This window comes from Nipponia nippon, unplaced genomic scaffold (assembly GCF_047370975.1).
Source record: "Nipponia nippon isolate SJK-2023a ecotype South Korea unplaced genomic scaffold, ASM4737097v1 scaffold_27, whole genome shotgun sequence".
Taxonomy (NCBI): domain Eukaryota; kingdom Metazoa; phylum Chordata; class Aves; order Pelecaniformes; family Threskiornithidae; genus Nipponia; species Nipponia nippon.
The window spans coordinates 975,779-991,551 of NW_028262344.1; the positions used below are offsets into that span (position 1 = coordinate 975,779).

The 15,773-nt window shown below is 51.0% G+C and overlaps 1 protein-coding gene across 1 annotated transcript; it reads right to left on the reverse strand.

Moving 5' to 3' along the window:
- Positions 1-1,426: 1,426 nt before the first annotated feature.
- SLC25A37 (solute carrier family 25 member 37) lies at positions 1,427-15,768 on the reverse strand. The gene is made up of 4 exons (XM_087763218.1): positions 15,542-15,768; positions 7,809-8,037; positions 6,152-6,208; positions 1,427-4,980 (listed from the first exon to the last, which is right to left on the reverse strand). The coding sequence occupies exons 1-4, from the start codon at positions 15,737-15,739 to the stop codon at positions 4,460-4,462; spliced, it is 1,005 nt and encodes a 334-aa protein (XP_087619344.1). The 5' UTR covers positions 15,740-15,768; the 3' UTR covers positions 1,427-4,459.
- Between the last annotated feature and the right edge of the window lie 5 nt (positions 15,769-15,773).

Genomic DNA, 15,773 nt, shown 5'->3' on the forward strand with positions numbered 1-15,773 from the left:
AAAATAATCCTTCAGATCCAGCTCCAGATTTTTAAGGCTGGAGATTTACAGCAAGAAGTTTCAGACTCTTCTTTTTAAATCAGAGATGCACAGTGCTTGGTAAGCTGAAATATTATTTTAAGACAACCTGGTTTTCTTGCTCGATTCAGAACAAGGACCATGTGGTTCTGCCAGGTTTATTAGAGTTGAAAAGGAGGAAAGAAAACTGCAAGAACCCCAGATCCTCCGGACAGTGTTGGCAAGGTTCAAATTTAGAAATAAGGCACGGTAGATTTTGGATAGACCAAACTTTGCCCCCCCCCCCCCCCCAAAAAAAAAAACCAAGACCACCAAAGGAGATGAGGAATTCCTTCTGCTTACGGGCATGGCTAAGCGTTAGGAAAGTCCACGGTACAGAACAGGCTGCTCGAGCACCCCCCGCCCTGCAGCACGGTTATCCCACCCCGCAGCAATGCTGCTCTGCTTGCACAGCCCCAGGACTCCTACAGCAGCAGCTGAGACAGCAAATAACACAGTTGATTTATCACTGGGACCAGACCAAAGCTACCTGCATCAGACATGAAGCTGGAAACCAAAATCCCCATGCAGAGCCACCTCGGGGCCAGAAACATTTTCCACCCAGAGCTGAAACAGTTCCCCTGCGCTGGGGATTTTGTAATTGAAATGTTTTGGCTAAGACTTTTTCCTTTAGAGCCCACCTTGGCCAAGCCCTGGGGGTCCCACTGGCCCTGGGGACAGCTCAGTCACAGGCTCTGGGGCAGCTCAGTAGCTGATGAACCTGATGCTGCTCAGCCCAGCTTTAAGGGAAGCATTCCTTCCCCAGCACCAGCACTGTGCAGAAACCATACCAATGAATGCATCTTTTCCTTTTTATTGAAGGGGAAGGTAAGATCTAAAGCAGCTTAATATCTTCTGGGTTTTTCCCTTCAAATTATGCAGCAATTATTACTGAAACCTCAGCAAACAAGCAGCTTCCCCAGGGCCTCCACCTCATGCACTTTCTTCCAGGGGGGAAGAAATTCCAATTTGGGAATTGGCTTTGCTGCTGAACAAGCCACAGTCTGTGGGTTTGCTTTGCAAATCTCAGAAGCCAATTCATTGCCAAGAAGACTTATGTTCCAAAACTCTTCAGCGGCTCCTAGAGGAGTGCAAGCTCCCGATGCAGATGTCAGCTCCTGCCAGGCTGCAAAAGCCCTCCCAGAAGTATTTTCTTCCTCCGGTGTGATGACAAAGGGCTTTATCCGACTCAGACGGTGAGGTGCTGAGCCTGCCAAGTGTTCAGGCAACGCTAGAAGGCACCATTCCTCCAGGATTCAGCCTGCCCGGCTGCCACCGGGCAGAGCCACCGACACCTTCCTGCTGCTCAGCCCCAGCTGGAGCTCGATGCCCAACTACACCGCTAAGGAAAGCCACAAGCATGAGCCCATAAGGACAAACATCAGAATATTTTATTTCCTTGAGCTCCAGTGATACAACTGTAGCAGCATTTCACAAATGAACTCCTGCATTGTTAAATATACATTTAAGGAAACACATTAAATTCCAAGGCAGGCAAAAAAAAAATAAAAATTAAGAACTGCGGACAAAGTTACTCATCCTCCCCCTTAAATAATATGTGCGTTCGTTGCAGACAAAGCAGCAGTACATGTTTCACATACCAGGTTAAAATAAAACTTCAGACTTGCAGCAAAACTTTCAAATGCAAACCTAGAAGAGATGAGGAGCAACGGCTTTGGCGAAGGGGCTTTCACCTGGGGATCCAGCGCTACATACAGCAAGAAACATTTTAAACATATGAGAGACCTCTGCAATTATCAGACCAACTGGGCACGTTCCCAGCTGCAGAATGGGAAGCCTGGTTTCATCGGATACCCGGAGTAATCCACAAAGAGCTCTGTAAACATACAAGTGCACCTCACCCACTCTCAGCTCAAGGCAGAGCAAGTTCCCAAGCAAACCTGGTTGATAATTATTTGTGCTCAACACCCAGGAGGTTCTCAGACATGCTCTGGCTAGCAAGAGAAGATGGGAAGCTACCTGCCCCTCCAAGGACGAGGATGCTCAGCTGGCCAAAACCACCACCGCCCTCTCCCAATTGCTCCACAGCCACGGGCTCTGTCCCTGGGCGAGCCCAGCCTTTGTGTCCCAGCTACTCACAGGTTACTCCAAATGGGAGATGAAGTTCTCCCAGAATAGCCAAGGTGAAGTCAGAAATATTAAAGCTAAGCAGCCAGAGGAAGAGGACGATGCACTGGGGACGCTTGCCGAGTATGACTCCTAGCTACTGAAGTCGCACTGAAAGCTGTCGCCTTCCACATTACACTACAGTTTGCCTCTTTAATATTAAAGTGACCCAAAATTTTCATCTAAGTGTTTATGCCCATCTCAGATGGAAATATTTTGTGCAGTTCTGGTTCCTGTTAGTGACTCTCCAGTTTCTAAAGTCAATAGAAAAAAAGACATCCAAGGCTAACAGACAGCTCAAAGACCTCCAGCCTCGAGGATCTCCGCGTGCAGAGAGAGCTGAGGGCTTTCTCCAGCTGCACCACCGAGACCAGTGGCCTCAAGCTGACAATTTTTACACTTTAAGACACAGGGTGCATTTGACACAGTGATTCATTCAGTTTAAGTGACAAAAAGGCATCATGAAGCTGATTTCATCATTATCAGTGGTACAAGGTTAATTTACACAAGGCACACGCAACACCACCCACAGAGGTGCTCTTTGATTTACCTTCTCCAAATAACAGAGCAAAAGAATTAGCTCTGCTTAGTGTCATCCTACGCAACGTGCCTGGCTGACGGGACACCTCCAGTGACACATGCCGGCCCAAAAGCTGCCCATCGCACCGCAGCTCCCCCCGCGGACCCCCCAGTGCCGCCAGCAAGCTGAAGCCCCATCTCCACGGCAGAGCACCAGCCACCCCATGCACAGCGGTAAGGAGATGGTGCCAGCTCGAGACGTCAGCTGCTGCTGGCAGGGCAAGTTCCAGGGAGGATGGAGATTTGCCAGTTGGTGTCCTGTAACTTATATTTATGCATCCAGGCCCCTAAAATCCCTCACTAGCTACTGATGACCCAAGTAACTGGCTAAACAATGCATTTGGGTTTGGAAGAGCCATTCCCAGGAGGAGCGGGGCATGCAGCAAGGCTGCCACTCTTCCCAAGCAGGCACAGCTTTGCTGGCCACCGCAAAGCTCAGCATCCCGCAACAGCAAAACCAAACCTACAGCACAAGGAACCTCTCTAGGTTGTTTTGGTTTTTTCCCCCCTCCCCAAGAGAGATGAGCAGCAGCTTATTGTCAAACATAGGCTGGGAGGTGGCTTCGGTTCTGCAGGGAAGACTTTCCCAAGGCTTTTGCCACCCGCTGCTGGTTTGGTGCTGCCAGGATGCGACCCTTGTGACTCAGTAGCTGAACTGTAAACAGAAGCTCCGGTCCCCCCCCATGGAGCAGAGCAGCTCCGTGCACCCCGCTTTGATCCCACCAGCTATCGAGATGTGCACAGTCACTCCTGTAAGCGGGATCGGGGCCTTAGTGAAAAAAGTATGAATAAATTAAAGGAGGATGAAGGCTGTTCAGTTATCACACACCATAAAAATGTACCTTTAAAAAAGTGTTTGCAAAAAAAATACTACTCTTTAAAATCTACATTTTTTTTAAGAGTCTCCTTGTAAAAAAAATTGAATTGATAGTTTCCCCCTCTCCCCCCCAAAGTGACCAGGTATTTTAGGGTGCCCCTCCTTGGTGTCCTACAGTTTCCCAAAATGGTGTCCCCTTTCCTTCTTCCCCCCATCCCAGCAAGTCTCAAGGGGCTACCAAGTACCTTAACACCCACACAAGAACCCAGGCCACCGTTTGGGGGCTAAATGCTGTACAATTAAAGCCAATCTGGCTATAAAAATAAATGCTTTTATGTCTTCCTTACACAGGATGGAAGAATTTAGCCCTTTTTAAACAGCTCAGCATCTAGCTGTCATACTATTTAAAAAACAACCCAAATGCCTACGTAGAAAAATAAAGGATAAACATTATCCATCTATTTTATATTTATATAAAAAGTAAGTTCTGTGACAGGATATTTTGCTTCTTCACCGTAAAAAAAAAAAAACCAGCATAGGCTGTATAGCCTAAGCCTTCTGGTGAGGAGTAAACTACATCTTCAAACTTATTCAGAGAAAAATATCAATTAGGAATTTCACTTATCCAAAATAAAGTTATTAAATATATATATTATAAGTCTTTATAAACTATTTCACTGTTTAAGCAAGGAGGGGAACACGTGACTGAGGACCACTTTAATCCCTCCTTCCCTGGGGAGGGAGAAGTGGACATCAGCTGTGAATCCACCAGAAACCTGGCATGTTCCTTAGCATAGACCCAGAGCTCGCTGGCTTGCAGGCACACACAGACACACACAGAGGGGACACGGAGGCTTGAATTCACTCTCGCTAAGTCCTTCACAAGGATGTTCTTTTTTCCAGCTTGTGCTTTGTGAGAAAGTACTTGAAGAACTCATACACGGACCAGGCAATGGCCGTTGAAGGCATCTGGTAAATGACACGTGCCTGCACCCCTCTGAAATACCCCGAAATGCCCCCCAGCTGATAGACAGTCTTGAAGGCATTCACCATGCCCGAGAGATGTCCACTGATGTTCACAGAGCTCAAGGCCATGTTCTCTTGGGTGTTGAGCAGGGTCTTGCAGACATCCAGAGGAGTGGTGGCAGCGGCAGCCACGGCCCCCGCGATGGCACCGGAGACGATGTGGGACCGAGGGTTATACTCCCGGTGCGGGTTGATCTGCTCCTGCATGAATTCGTAGGTGATGAAGTGAATGGCCTGGAAGGGGACGTTCATGGTGAGCTGGGTGGTGTAGCTGCGGTAGAAGGCACCGAACCCCTCCGTCTTCTGCACTGTCCTTATGCATGCCAGGACGGACTTGTAGGGGGAGTTGAACATCTGCATCCGCTGCTTCACCACTGGTCCAGGCAATGGCCACAGGGGGTGAAGGCAGGGCGGACAGCACCAGGCAGGACAAACACAGGGAGATAAAGACTTATTAGGCATATGTTTCTTGGTCACTACAACACCCAGACTAAACCCTGCTTCAAGTCCCAACCATCCTGACCCAACCTCCCCTTCCAAGTCCAAACTGCTAGGACATAAAACAGGCATTTCTGTAGTGATGAGCTTCTTGTCTACAGGCTTTCACCAAAAGGCTGCATACATCCTCTGCTTCCCCCAAACTGCCCTGCGCCCCCCAACAAACTCAATGCAACAAGTGAAGGAAGCCGGTCAGAGCTCAGCCTCAGTTCAACAGCTCTCCACTTCCATGGGCTAATGCACTCCTCTCCTCAAGCTTTAGTTGTAGCTAGAAAGGCATTAATGCAGACTGATAAGGACCCTCGGATGCATCTGTAAGGATGCAGAGCTGTTGTGTGGAAACACTGACATACCAAGAGGACAAGGGCAGAAAGGTGATTAAATAACTGCACATCGCCTGGGAAGGGTAACAGACCCCACCTACAGTCCCAAGTCCTGAAATCGAACAACTTCCATTGACTTAAGCAAAAGGCCAAATGAATTCATTTAATCAGGATATGATTAAAAGGATTGGAAACACTAGAGATTTTTCCTTCAGAAAAACCTGACTTTAGGCCAACTCAGAAGTACATCACATTAACATAAGAGCTGGCGGTCCAGCTAATTGTCTTCATTTTAGCTGCATTTTACTGTTAGTCCTCTTAATGCCAAACCCGGGAAGGCTACGCAACAGTCCCACCGGCTGCTGCACTTGTCTAACAACATGACTGAGCTCAGTTTTGTTTGGGTGGTCCAAAGCTTCAGAAAAACCACCACCACTTCAGTAAAGATGCACTAGTAGAGTAGTAACAGCATCGTGTTAGTAAAGGTGACACCAGATTTCCTGGGAAGTCACGATACACCATGCAGATGCTGCGCAACCCCTTGGCAAGCAAGGTAAAACAGCTAGGCAGGATTTATCCCTCTACACTGGCCTGTCCGAGCTCATTAAAAGCTGGGCAGAGTCACTAAAGCAAAGGGCTTAAGCTGCTGAGATGGCGCAGGGTGTCCTTGGTGCCTTCCCAGGCTAACAGGGGTGCAGCGCTTCCCAGTAGCGCAGGGCATTACCTTCAGCAGGATTCATCACTGCGTCGTGGAGTAGCGTGGCCACGCTCCCAGCTATACCTGCAAGACACAAGAGCATCCCTCAGGAAAAAAAAAGACTCAGAAGCCAGGGGCTTGCTCAGGCACTGCCATCCGCAGAGGCAGCAGGCGATATTGCAGGCAACCCACACACCACCAAGCACCCGGGTACCGCAGCCTGGGGAGCTGCAGCCCAGCTCCACAGCAAGCCCAAGGAAGCACTCAGCAACACAACTCATGCCCAGTGGAGAAAATCCCAGCCTGAGCAGCTTGACAGAAACCAGGATCAACTCACAGGATCACAGCCGTTGCCTTTGCTATTCCCTACAACTCGCAAGGCTTTGCCTGCGCAAGCCACCACCAGCTTCACTCAGCTTCACTCAGCTTCACTCAGCCTGCACTGGACTGAGATGAGCAATGTTTAGAACTGGCTTAGCGCATCCATAATTATGCATTTTCATCCGTTTACTCAGTCTCATTTTAAACACTAATTGCACAGATTCTGCAAGCATCCAGCCAGCCATTAATGATTCTGCAGTTAGCTCTAGGATGGGCCTCTTGAGCCACACCTTCTCCTTTGATGTAGGTTTCCATCTCAAATTCTCTCTTGCCCAAATGACTTTTGGTCATTTCTCATTAACATAGCGCTTCAGTTTTCCTGCTGGTACTGAAAGCCTGTAGCTACTTGAAAGGCAAACACAGGAAGCACGTTACTAACAAAAAAAACCCCAGCAAGCCAGAAAGATATTATATACCCTTAACTAGTTGCTTGAGTCAGTTCAAGTGACTGCCATGGCAGATTCCTACTGTCACATCATGTCAAGGACCAGGCAGAAATGTCTTCTGCACAAACCCTTTTGTAACACACCTGGCTGCTCAATTGGAGGGCTTCTGCTGTTACAGCAGTATTGGTGGACCTAAAAGCAAAAGCCTTCCTGGTAGAAGCAAAATCTTCAACAAAGCATGTGAGCGCACAGAGGATGCAGTGCACTTTACCATGCTGGAGCTCCAAGGGAGACATCTGGAACAACCTGTACTTCAAACTTCAAGAGGTTTAGAAGATGCCTTCAACATAAAGCCAAAACCAGCCTGCGATTGCATCCAAACACGTCTTGTCCAATGTATTGATTACTTGTGCTAGAATAATTTGAGATTAAAGAGTAGTGCAGGAATCTAGATCAGACTGAGACTTTGGAGGGTGCACAACAGTGCCATCAGGGGTTTCAGGCCAGGAAGGGCTTCTCTGCTCTGCTGCTGACAGCCAGCCCAGCCATCTCTACTCTCTGGAAGAGAGATCTAGCAAGCAATCAGTAGTCCTAAGACAGGGCACAGGTTTCAGAGGAGCATGGTGACCAGCACGAAGCACTCAACTAGAGGGCAGGTTGCCACACTTGCCTACCTGACTTCCCCCTGCCTGTCCAGCACTCCCAAAGCGGGTGCCGAGACCTGCAAGCCTGGGGTTACGTTTGCATCTTGCATCCTCCCATACGGGTATTTACAGTGTCAGTCTGAATGCAGGCTGCCTACAGCAGATCTTCCAGGAGCAGAGCACAGTGAAGGATGCCAGGCTAAGTGGGTGAAGCAAGCAAGGGACAGGCTGTTAACTGCAAGCTTTTTTTTGTGCAAAAAAACCCAAAAATACCATTGGCCAAGTGGCTGTTTCCTCCATGCTGGATAGTATCACTTAGAGACTTTTTCATTTTTTCATAGCAGGCAAAGTACATTGCGTGGGCAGGGCCAGCCCCCAGCATGGTGACATTAATCCCACGTAAAGGCCTCCAGAAACCCTCTGTAAGGACAATCTTCTTCAAAGCTTCATACACGGTCCTGTACTGGGCTTTGGGGTCCGGCTGCAAGCTCTGCATCCTTGTCTGCAACAAAGCACATGAAGGGAGAGGCCTCGGTTACCTGTCTTTAATGCAACAAGCACAAGCCATAGAGTTAAAGAGCTACAAGACTTCCAAGATCATTACAGGGGTCAATAATTTATTCCCCAGTTGCACCCACACCAGGGCCACAGCACTATTTATCCACGCTTTGCCTGCCCGACCAGCGAGATTAACTCCACGCTCCCATTGCAACACCAAAACGTTACGAGGCTGCTCAGACAAGCGCTCAGCGGAGGGAAGCGTAACCTCTGCTCTTGTTTATGGATGGAAAGTACAGGGAATTAAGCTAGCGCAGTTGTTCAAAAGACGTGGTGAAGAAATACAGTTAGGTCTTTAATTGCCTCTTACTTACAACAGTCCCGGCTCTCTGCCCCAGCTTGTTTCTCCTGCAGTTGCTCAGCTGCTTTTGACACCTGGCATACAGAGTTAGCCTGCTCGATTGGGAAATAGGTTTCCTAGAAGGGCAAGCTGAGAAAATGGGGTACCTGCAGTAACCCCCCCATAGAAGCAAAGACAGGTAAAGGCCACCCCCTTCTCCTGCACAGCGACCCAACGAAGACCCGGTGGGTGACTATGTCCCGCAGCAGCCTGGGGAGCACGGAGCCACCCTTCGCCCCGTCTTCCCTCCCAGCTCCTGATGCCCTGCAGCCACCAGCTGCCTGAGCCAGGAGGTTTCATCTGCATTTTTGTTCATCAGTCCTCAATGGGCTTTTCTTCCACAGATTTTTGAAGCCAGCTAAGCTTCTGGCATCCAAAGCATCCTACTAAACTCAGTGCCATCACTTAATTAGGCACCATGGGAAAAATTCCTTCTTGTAGTTTGTTTTAGGCTTCTACAGCCTGATGCCATCACACACCAGCAATGCTCAAAGCCCTTGCAATGATGATGCCAACCTGCGATGGGTGTTTGCAGGGCACGGACCCCAGCCACCTCCCACCAGCGACGGGACAGACACTGGCAGAGCTTAAACCTCTACAGGCATCCCAGCAAGACCAAGCAAATCTAGAGCATCAAGAGGCAAAGGGCTCTGCTACTCCTGCTGAGCAGCCCACAAGTCCTGCCGGTCTGCAACATGACCGATAGACCCCATCACACCAAAATCAGTCTGAAGGGATACAGCCTTTGGTGGCGGGCTCACACCTCGAAACACAAACACAGAAGGCTCCTGGGAAAGGGCATAGCCACAGGAGACGAGTGTTTAGCAACCTGCAACAGGCTCCATCAAATTAACGCTCTGTGAAGGAGAAGCTTGAGAAGTGCAATTAAAGAGGTCATTCAGGTTTGTCAGGAAAGATGCTTTCCACCCCGTGAGCTGGGACACCCCATCTTCAGAATAAAGTTTCCCCCGAATGATTTGGCAGCATGCAGACACCAGCACAGCCCTCGCAGGCAAAGCAGTGTGAACGGCTCCATCCTTGGCAGAGATTCAACAACCCTTGAAAAAAGCAAGGATTGCCCATACCACCTCCATGCTTCCTCATGGGGCCACAGCCCCTCAAGCTTATCGATTCACTTAATTAGCCAGGAGGCAATACTACAGCTAAGTTTTCAGGCAAGATTAAGCCAATAAAAATGTTTCAGGTTTGACCCTTCGATTCCCCAAACCACTCTAGTTACTGGAAACCGAAGACCACTTTCCATACACTTTGAGACCAAGGAAGAGATCAGAGCTGAATTCAGGACTTTAACGCCGTAAAATAAAACCAAGCTACGAAAGCAGCAAAGCAATACGTGAGGCTAAGCCAAACAAATTATTGCATTTGTAGTAAATATTCTAAAAAAATGCACGGGAATTATATTTGCAAAGTGACTTGGTTCAGCAGCTAGCTGAATTTCAGACTTAAGCATCGGCCGCTGGCCATGACAAGGCATCACCCTACAACAGGGAATTTGGCGGCCTCAAGCAAAGCTCCCTGGTTCAGAGCACTAAGTGCATTGTAGCCTACAAACAGTGCTGGAAATAAACCCAAAGGTTCAGAAAAATCCTATTGCAAAGGCAACAGCCCTGAATTATCTTGGAATTTAAAAACAGATTTCAAATCCAGCTCTCAGCCCTCACTGAGCATGGTCTTGCAACCCCTCCGCAGGTCTCTGCACCTTCCCATCCCATGGATTCTCGTCAGGAGGGGCTGGATTTCACGATGCCCCGGAGAAACTGGCGGCAGCCGCTCCACCATCAGCGTGACTCAGCATGACCCACCGCTGCCAAGCTGGTCGCATCCAGCTGGGGTTTGTTTTTTTGCTCTGCTAGTTTTAACTTGAAGGCATTGCTTCAGACTCCAGAACTGACCCCAGGAGATGTCGATCTCACCCCAGTCTATTGCTGGGATGCCTTCGAAGCAGGGGGTATAATTTAAGCACGCAGCAGCGTCATCTCGTCAGAAAGGTAATCAGGGATAAGTGCTCCTGTAAAGCAATAAACTATCAGCCTGGCATGTGCAGGACCAAAGCACGTGGTGCTGTGTTGTTGGGAACTAACCCTGAGTATCTCCACCCTTACTGAGGATCCAGTTGCTTTCACATGAGAATGGATACACACCAATTTTTATTTTTCCATTGATCATCTGAGCCACTCTAGGGGGGTTCAAAAGCTCATACCGTACCGCAGAGCGGGCGGTAAGTGTATGTTGTGCCCACCGCACGCACGCTGCGGTTTGCGTCACCACCAGCACAGCCAGGTCCGCAGGCTTGCACCTTCCATTAAAGCTGTGGGCACAAACAGGACAAACAGCCCAAGGAGTAACCAAAACCAGCATCTCCTGTGTGGCAATGCAAGAGGCACAGCACTGAAAACAGGTTCAGCTCTGTTTCATCCAGGATAAGTTTATCATGGCGTGAACGATGATGATTTGCTATGAGCTATGCAGTCCTTACCCCCCGGCTCCTGCCACCTATCTGAAGCCAGCAAGCTCCTCCAGGAGCCTCACCCCCCTGTTGTTAACCAGCCAAGAAATACTTCTCCACCTACTTAGATTAATCCTCATTGCATAAGGCAAGAGTGCACTGACAACCGCAAGCGTCCTGGTAGTCCTGGTTTCAGCTTGGGCTTAAGAAGCAGCACCGAAAGTCACAGCTTCAGGTTCATCAGGTTACTTGCTGTTTATGGACCAGCACCATCTTTATGGATGCTGTTTGGGGGGAAAGCACCCAGCCTTCCTGCTGCCAGAAGCACAGGAATAGTCCAGGGTCATTTTCTACCTAGAACTCTTGTACTAACAAGAGTCAGGTCTCTAGTTCTGCGTATTCTTGCAAAGGGTCACTGATTTGACATGCCACTGTACAAACAAGCTCAGATATAATTTGCCTTTGTTTTTTTTTTTTTTTCCCCTGAACATGGCATGCTTTCTCAAAGTTCAGCCTGCACATTCATGTGACAGACAACCACCTTGGTCTCCCTGCAGTTAACAAAAGACACAGAGAACACGATATGCTTTTACCAGGCAATAAGCAGCATTTCTTCAGCAACTGGGTCAGATCCTGCTGGCCGGAGAAGGCTTCGCTATTGCAGGACCCATGCCATGCTCAAGCTCTGAACTTTTTTTGCTAGGCTGTTTTTCAGCTAGAGCAGCTTCCCAGACAAGCAACACACTTGGTATGGTACCCACCCGTGCCTGGGAAGGCCCATGGGAGGGGAGCATAGGGTCAGTCGAACAGGTTAGCCATGACTTTCCAGCACCCCAATGCTATCAGCTGAAATAATTCCTCCTCCTGGACCTGCATCAAGACAGGTGGATCCAGAACCTCCCACCACCAAACCCAAGCCAAGGCGAGCATCCCTAACCCCAAAGTCTAAATAAACCACAGTTAAACAGCTCAGAGGAGCTCATCTGCCCTGCCACCCACAGTCATACTTGTGTGCTTTCAAGACCTTAGTTACAAGCAGGGAAGCTCCAAAGTCTGCTTGCACCAGGCAGGTCACCCACAGTTGTCTGTCCCAGCTGGAGCCACTGAAACACTGGCTCCATCCCTCCCAACAAGCCCCATCGTACTTGTCCTCCTTTCCTTTCCACTCCCTCTCTGGCATCACAGATGTAGGCTAGATGTTTCTCCTACCCCTCACCCCAGGAGCTCCCATTCCAGTATGGGACCTCCCATACATGTTAGGAACCATGCACAACCACAGCAAAGTCAACTTACGGATGTCTTGTTGCACCAGCTTGGTTAGGAGAGGTTCAGGTTTTCATGGAGAAGGCCTGCAACATGGTTAGGGCTGAAGGAAGGACTTTTTGTCATTAGTGCGACTCCCATCCACTGAAGGGAGGTTCGAGCTCAGCACATGGCCAGTTTCTCATTGAGCTGTCTCACATCAGCAATGAGTTCCCAGGTGAGGACAACTGTTCTTCACATCCTGAAGGCAGCTACTTTACCTGCCTTGGGAAACCAGCTCCAGCAGCCTTGCAGAAAAGCCCCCAAATGGCTTAAGCAAGAAGAGAGAGGAGGCTCCAGGGGAGTCCTCCAGAAACTCCCCTCTGCTGCCATCACAAGAAGTCCTTGACATGCTGATCTCTCAAATTAATTTGGAGACTGATCAGGCTTGCCAGGACAGCTGTGTTTTCAGCAGCTACAAAACAAAACAAGCCTAAGCACTATGAGAAACACCATCGGCACACATCTAAAAACCTAGAGTGCAAGCCAGTGTTTTACTACAACCGCAGCATTAAGTGGATAAGACAGGCCAACGCATAGTCAAGGCTGAAGCTGCAAGGGGGTCTTTACCATTAGAAGGAAGAGACACCAAGCAAGTCTCAATAATCACAAACCTCCAGCTGCAGCTTTAGTTGGCAAAACACAACCTGCAACACGTTTCCCCACTAAACAAATAGCGACTTTGCTGCAAAATACACGTGACTAGCAATGCTTTAAGTTACAGCAGGGGAATGGCAGCCAGGTGCTGTAAGAGGCTGCACGTGGACATGCGCATGATGGATTGACACCCCTCCTCATCACATCCCGGCACGTGTTGCCCCACAAGCACCAACAGCACCTCTGGGCATTTTCTATGCTGTCACACAGGCATATCTGAACTTCACAGAGGTCCACAGGGCACTATTTTATAAACTGCTTGCCTTGACTCACCTCATTAGGACACCACCATCCCAGCCTGCCCTACCCCAACCTTGTCAAGCTCAGGAACTGTGCAAGTGTCCGAAGCAAACAATTCCCCAAATTAAAACATTTTCAGTTTCTCTTTGAGAGGAAATGACTTGCTGGAACCAAAACATTTCATCTACAGCATGATCTAGCCAGGTGGCTGAAATGCTTCTTTCTGCAGCATCCACAACCCCCTACCTCCTCCACAGGTTCGGCTCAGCCGTGACCGATCCCAGTAATTATTATCCAGAAAGTCAGACTAAGGAAGGAGCCTTGCTGCTTTTCTGCAGGAGGAGAGTGGCACATTTCCCATGGTAAAGTGAAAGACAGCTGCTCTTACAAGCTTCATTAATATCTGCTTACTCCCACAACAAAAAAAAGACCCTTTTGGGGTCAGTCCTCACCTTTTCCCGTAGCAGACAGACAGCACAGGCACAAACCAGCAGCAGGTGCCCGTCGCAGGAGCAGCGCCCAAAGTCTGCAGCTCAGGATTTCACTCTGCCCCTGACACATGGAGTGACCTTGGCCGTGCTCCACCAGAGTTTTCTCGCAGCCAGCAACAGCCAGAGTATTTCATCTGTTTCCGAGCACTTCAAGGCAGTTTGCTGAGCGGGATTAGTCCCAGCGTGAGCCATTGCCCCAGTACTCTCCTAGCACAGGCGCTGCTGGACATGAAGCAACCAGGGAATTCACTGCCCGGTGAAATCAGCACTTTTACCTTCCTACAGAGCACCTCCCGCTCCGGGAAACCAGGCACAACTTTCGTTTTCTCCCTCTCCCTTTTCCCCGCAGAGGAAATGCCCTCTTAAAAAAAAAAAACGCCTGTAAAGTCCAGAGTGACGACATGCTGCTCTGACCGTGACTTGGCAGAAAATACCAGGCTTGTTTGTGAAAGGAGCCGGTGTAGAGGCACTCGGGGTGGGCGCAGACCCTGCGCCTTGGGAGGACCCACGATGCGGAGCAGCCCAAACCTACGAGCCAGGTCCAGCAGGCACAGACCCAGAGGGAAAACATGGAAAAAAGCAGAGAATATTTCCCTTGAATGCTTATCGCAGCACACTGGCAAGACCTCCAGTGCCTCAAAGCGAAGGCATTTCCTCTCCTCTCCTCTTTCTACTCTTTCAGGGAGCCCTGCATTGAAAAGAGGAGAAATTAGAGCATCTGCTTGCAGTCTTCCCCGACCGGACCACGGAGGATCTGTCAGTGCCAGCAATACAATATCAAGGGCGTTTGGCTTTTCCCAACCTTATTTTCTCTTTTTAAGCCGCCAGAACAGCATGCCGGCAGGGCAGAGGGAGGAAATACCCCTCGTGACGCTTCCTCCCGCTTCGGTGACGCCACGAAGTCTTCCCTCATGCGTACTGAGCAACACCAAGAGCACACTCGTTAAGTCTCGAGCAGCTCATCTGCATTAAAACCCAACCACCGCCAGCATATCTGCAGCCATGCAAGCCCCTTTATAAGCCCTGACCCCGATAAAGCCACCACTGCCATGGGGCTGGGGCGACACATAAGGTCGGGTTCACACCCCTTGCAGCCATCCTGGTAGGCAGACAGACGGACCACTCCGTCCCACCAGCTTTTCCCTCCTGGGCTGGGATTCGAACACTACAGGAGGGAAAAGCCAGCTGGGGGGCTCCTGCTCCAGCCCCATGCTGGAGGGCACCGGCGGCATCTCCCGCCCTGGGGAGCGGCACGAGGACTTTGCTTGGCGCAGCAGAAGGCGGCAAGGCCTGGCGCACACCTTTGCACCGTGGGTTGCGCAAAGCTTGCCGGGGTGGAGGACATTGGGGCTGCCTGGGACGGCACCCGAGGGGCTGCAGGGACGGGTCCAGGGTGGGTGCACAGCTCCAGCTTCCACCGGAGACCTCGGGGACCTTCCACGCCGCAGCACCCTGCTCCTCACCCAGCCCCAGCACCTCCTGCTCCTCACCCAGCCCCAGCACCTCCTGCACACCCGCTACAACTCTGCTCCCCCCAAGCAACACTCCCCACCCCGGGAGCCCTGTGCACCCCAACACCCCTTGCACACCCCCGCCACTTGCACCCAACACCCCTTGCACACTCCCCCCCCCCCCGCACCACACCCCCAGCACCCCGCGCGTGCTCTCCCGTTTGCACCAGTGCAAACCCCGGCACCCCGGTGCACACACCCCCGGTGCGCTCCCGCACAGCCCCCGTACCCGTTGCACGCACCCCCGGTGCAGGCACCCCCCGCGTACCCGTTGCACGCACCCCCGGTGCAGGCACCGCCGGTGAGCTCCCGCACACCCCGCGTACCCGTTGCACGCACCCCCACTGCACCCACCCCCAGTGCACGCCTCCCCCGAGACCGCCAGCCGTCGCAGCAGATCCCGGAGGCTCCGGGGGCCACCCCCACCCTCCGCCACCCACCTTGACCGAATCCACCGGGTACATGACCGTGTGCTCCATGATACCCGCCACCGCCCCGGCCATCATATGGGTGCCGAGCGAGGCGCCGCTGGGCAGGCTCTCGTACTCCTCGCCCTCCACAGGCGGCGCGGCGGGGGCGGGGGGGCCGGGCCCCGGGGGCGCCGCCGCGCTGCCCCCCACTCCGCAGCTCAGCTCCATGGGCCCGGGGGGGGGGGGGGGGCACCGGGGGCTC

Excerpts from the sequence above, each read along its gene's own strand:
- SLC25A37 (XM_087763218.1), bottom strand. The coding sequence starts at position 15,739 with ATGGAGCTGAGCTGCGGAGTGGGGGGCAGCGCGGCGGCGCCCCCGGGG. Across the intron at positions 6,209-7,808 it reads AAACAGCCACTTGGCCAATG|GTATAGCTGGGAGCGTGGCC; the intron begins GTATTTTTGGGT and ends TGTGTCTTGCAG. Across the intron at positions 4,981-6,151 it reads AGTGATGAATCCTGCTGAAG|TGGTGAAGCAGCGGATGCAG; the intron begins GTAATGCCCTGC and ends TGCCTGGACCAG.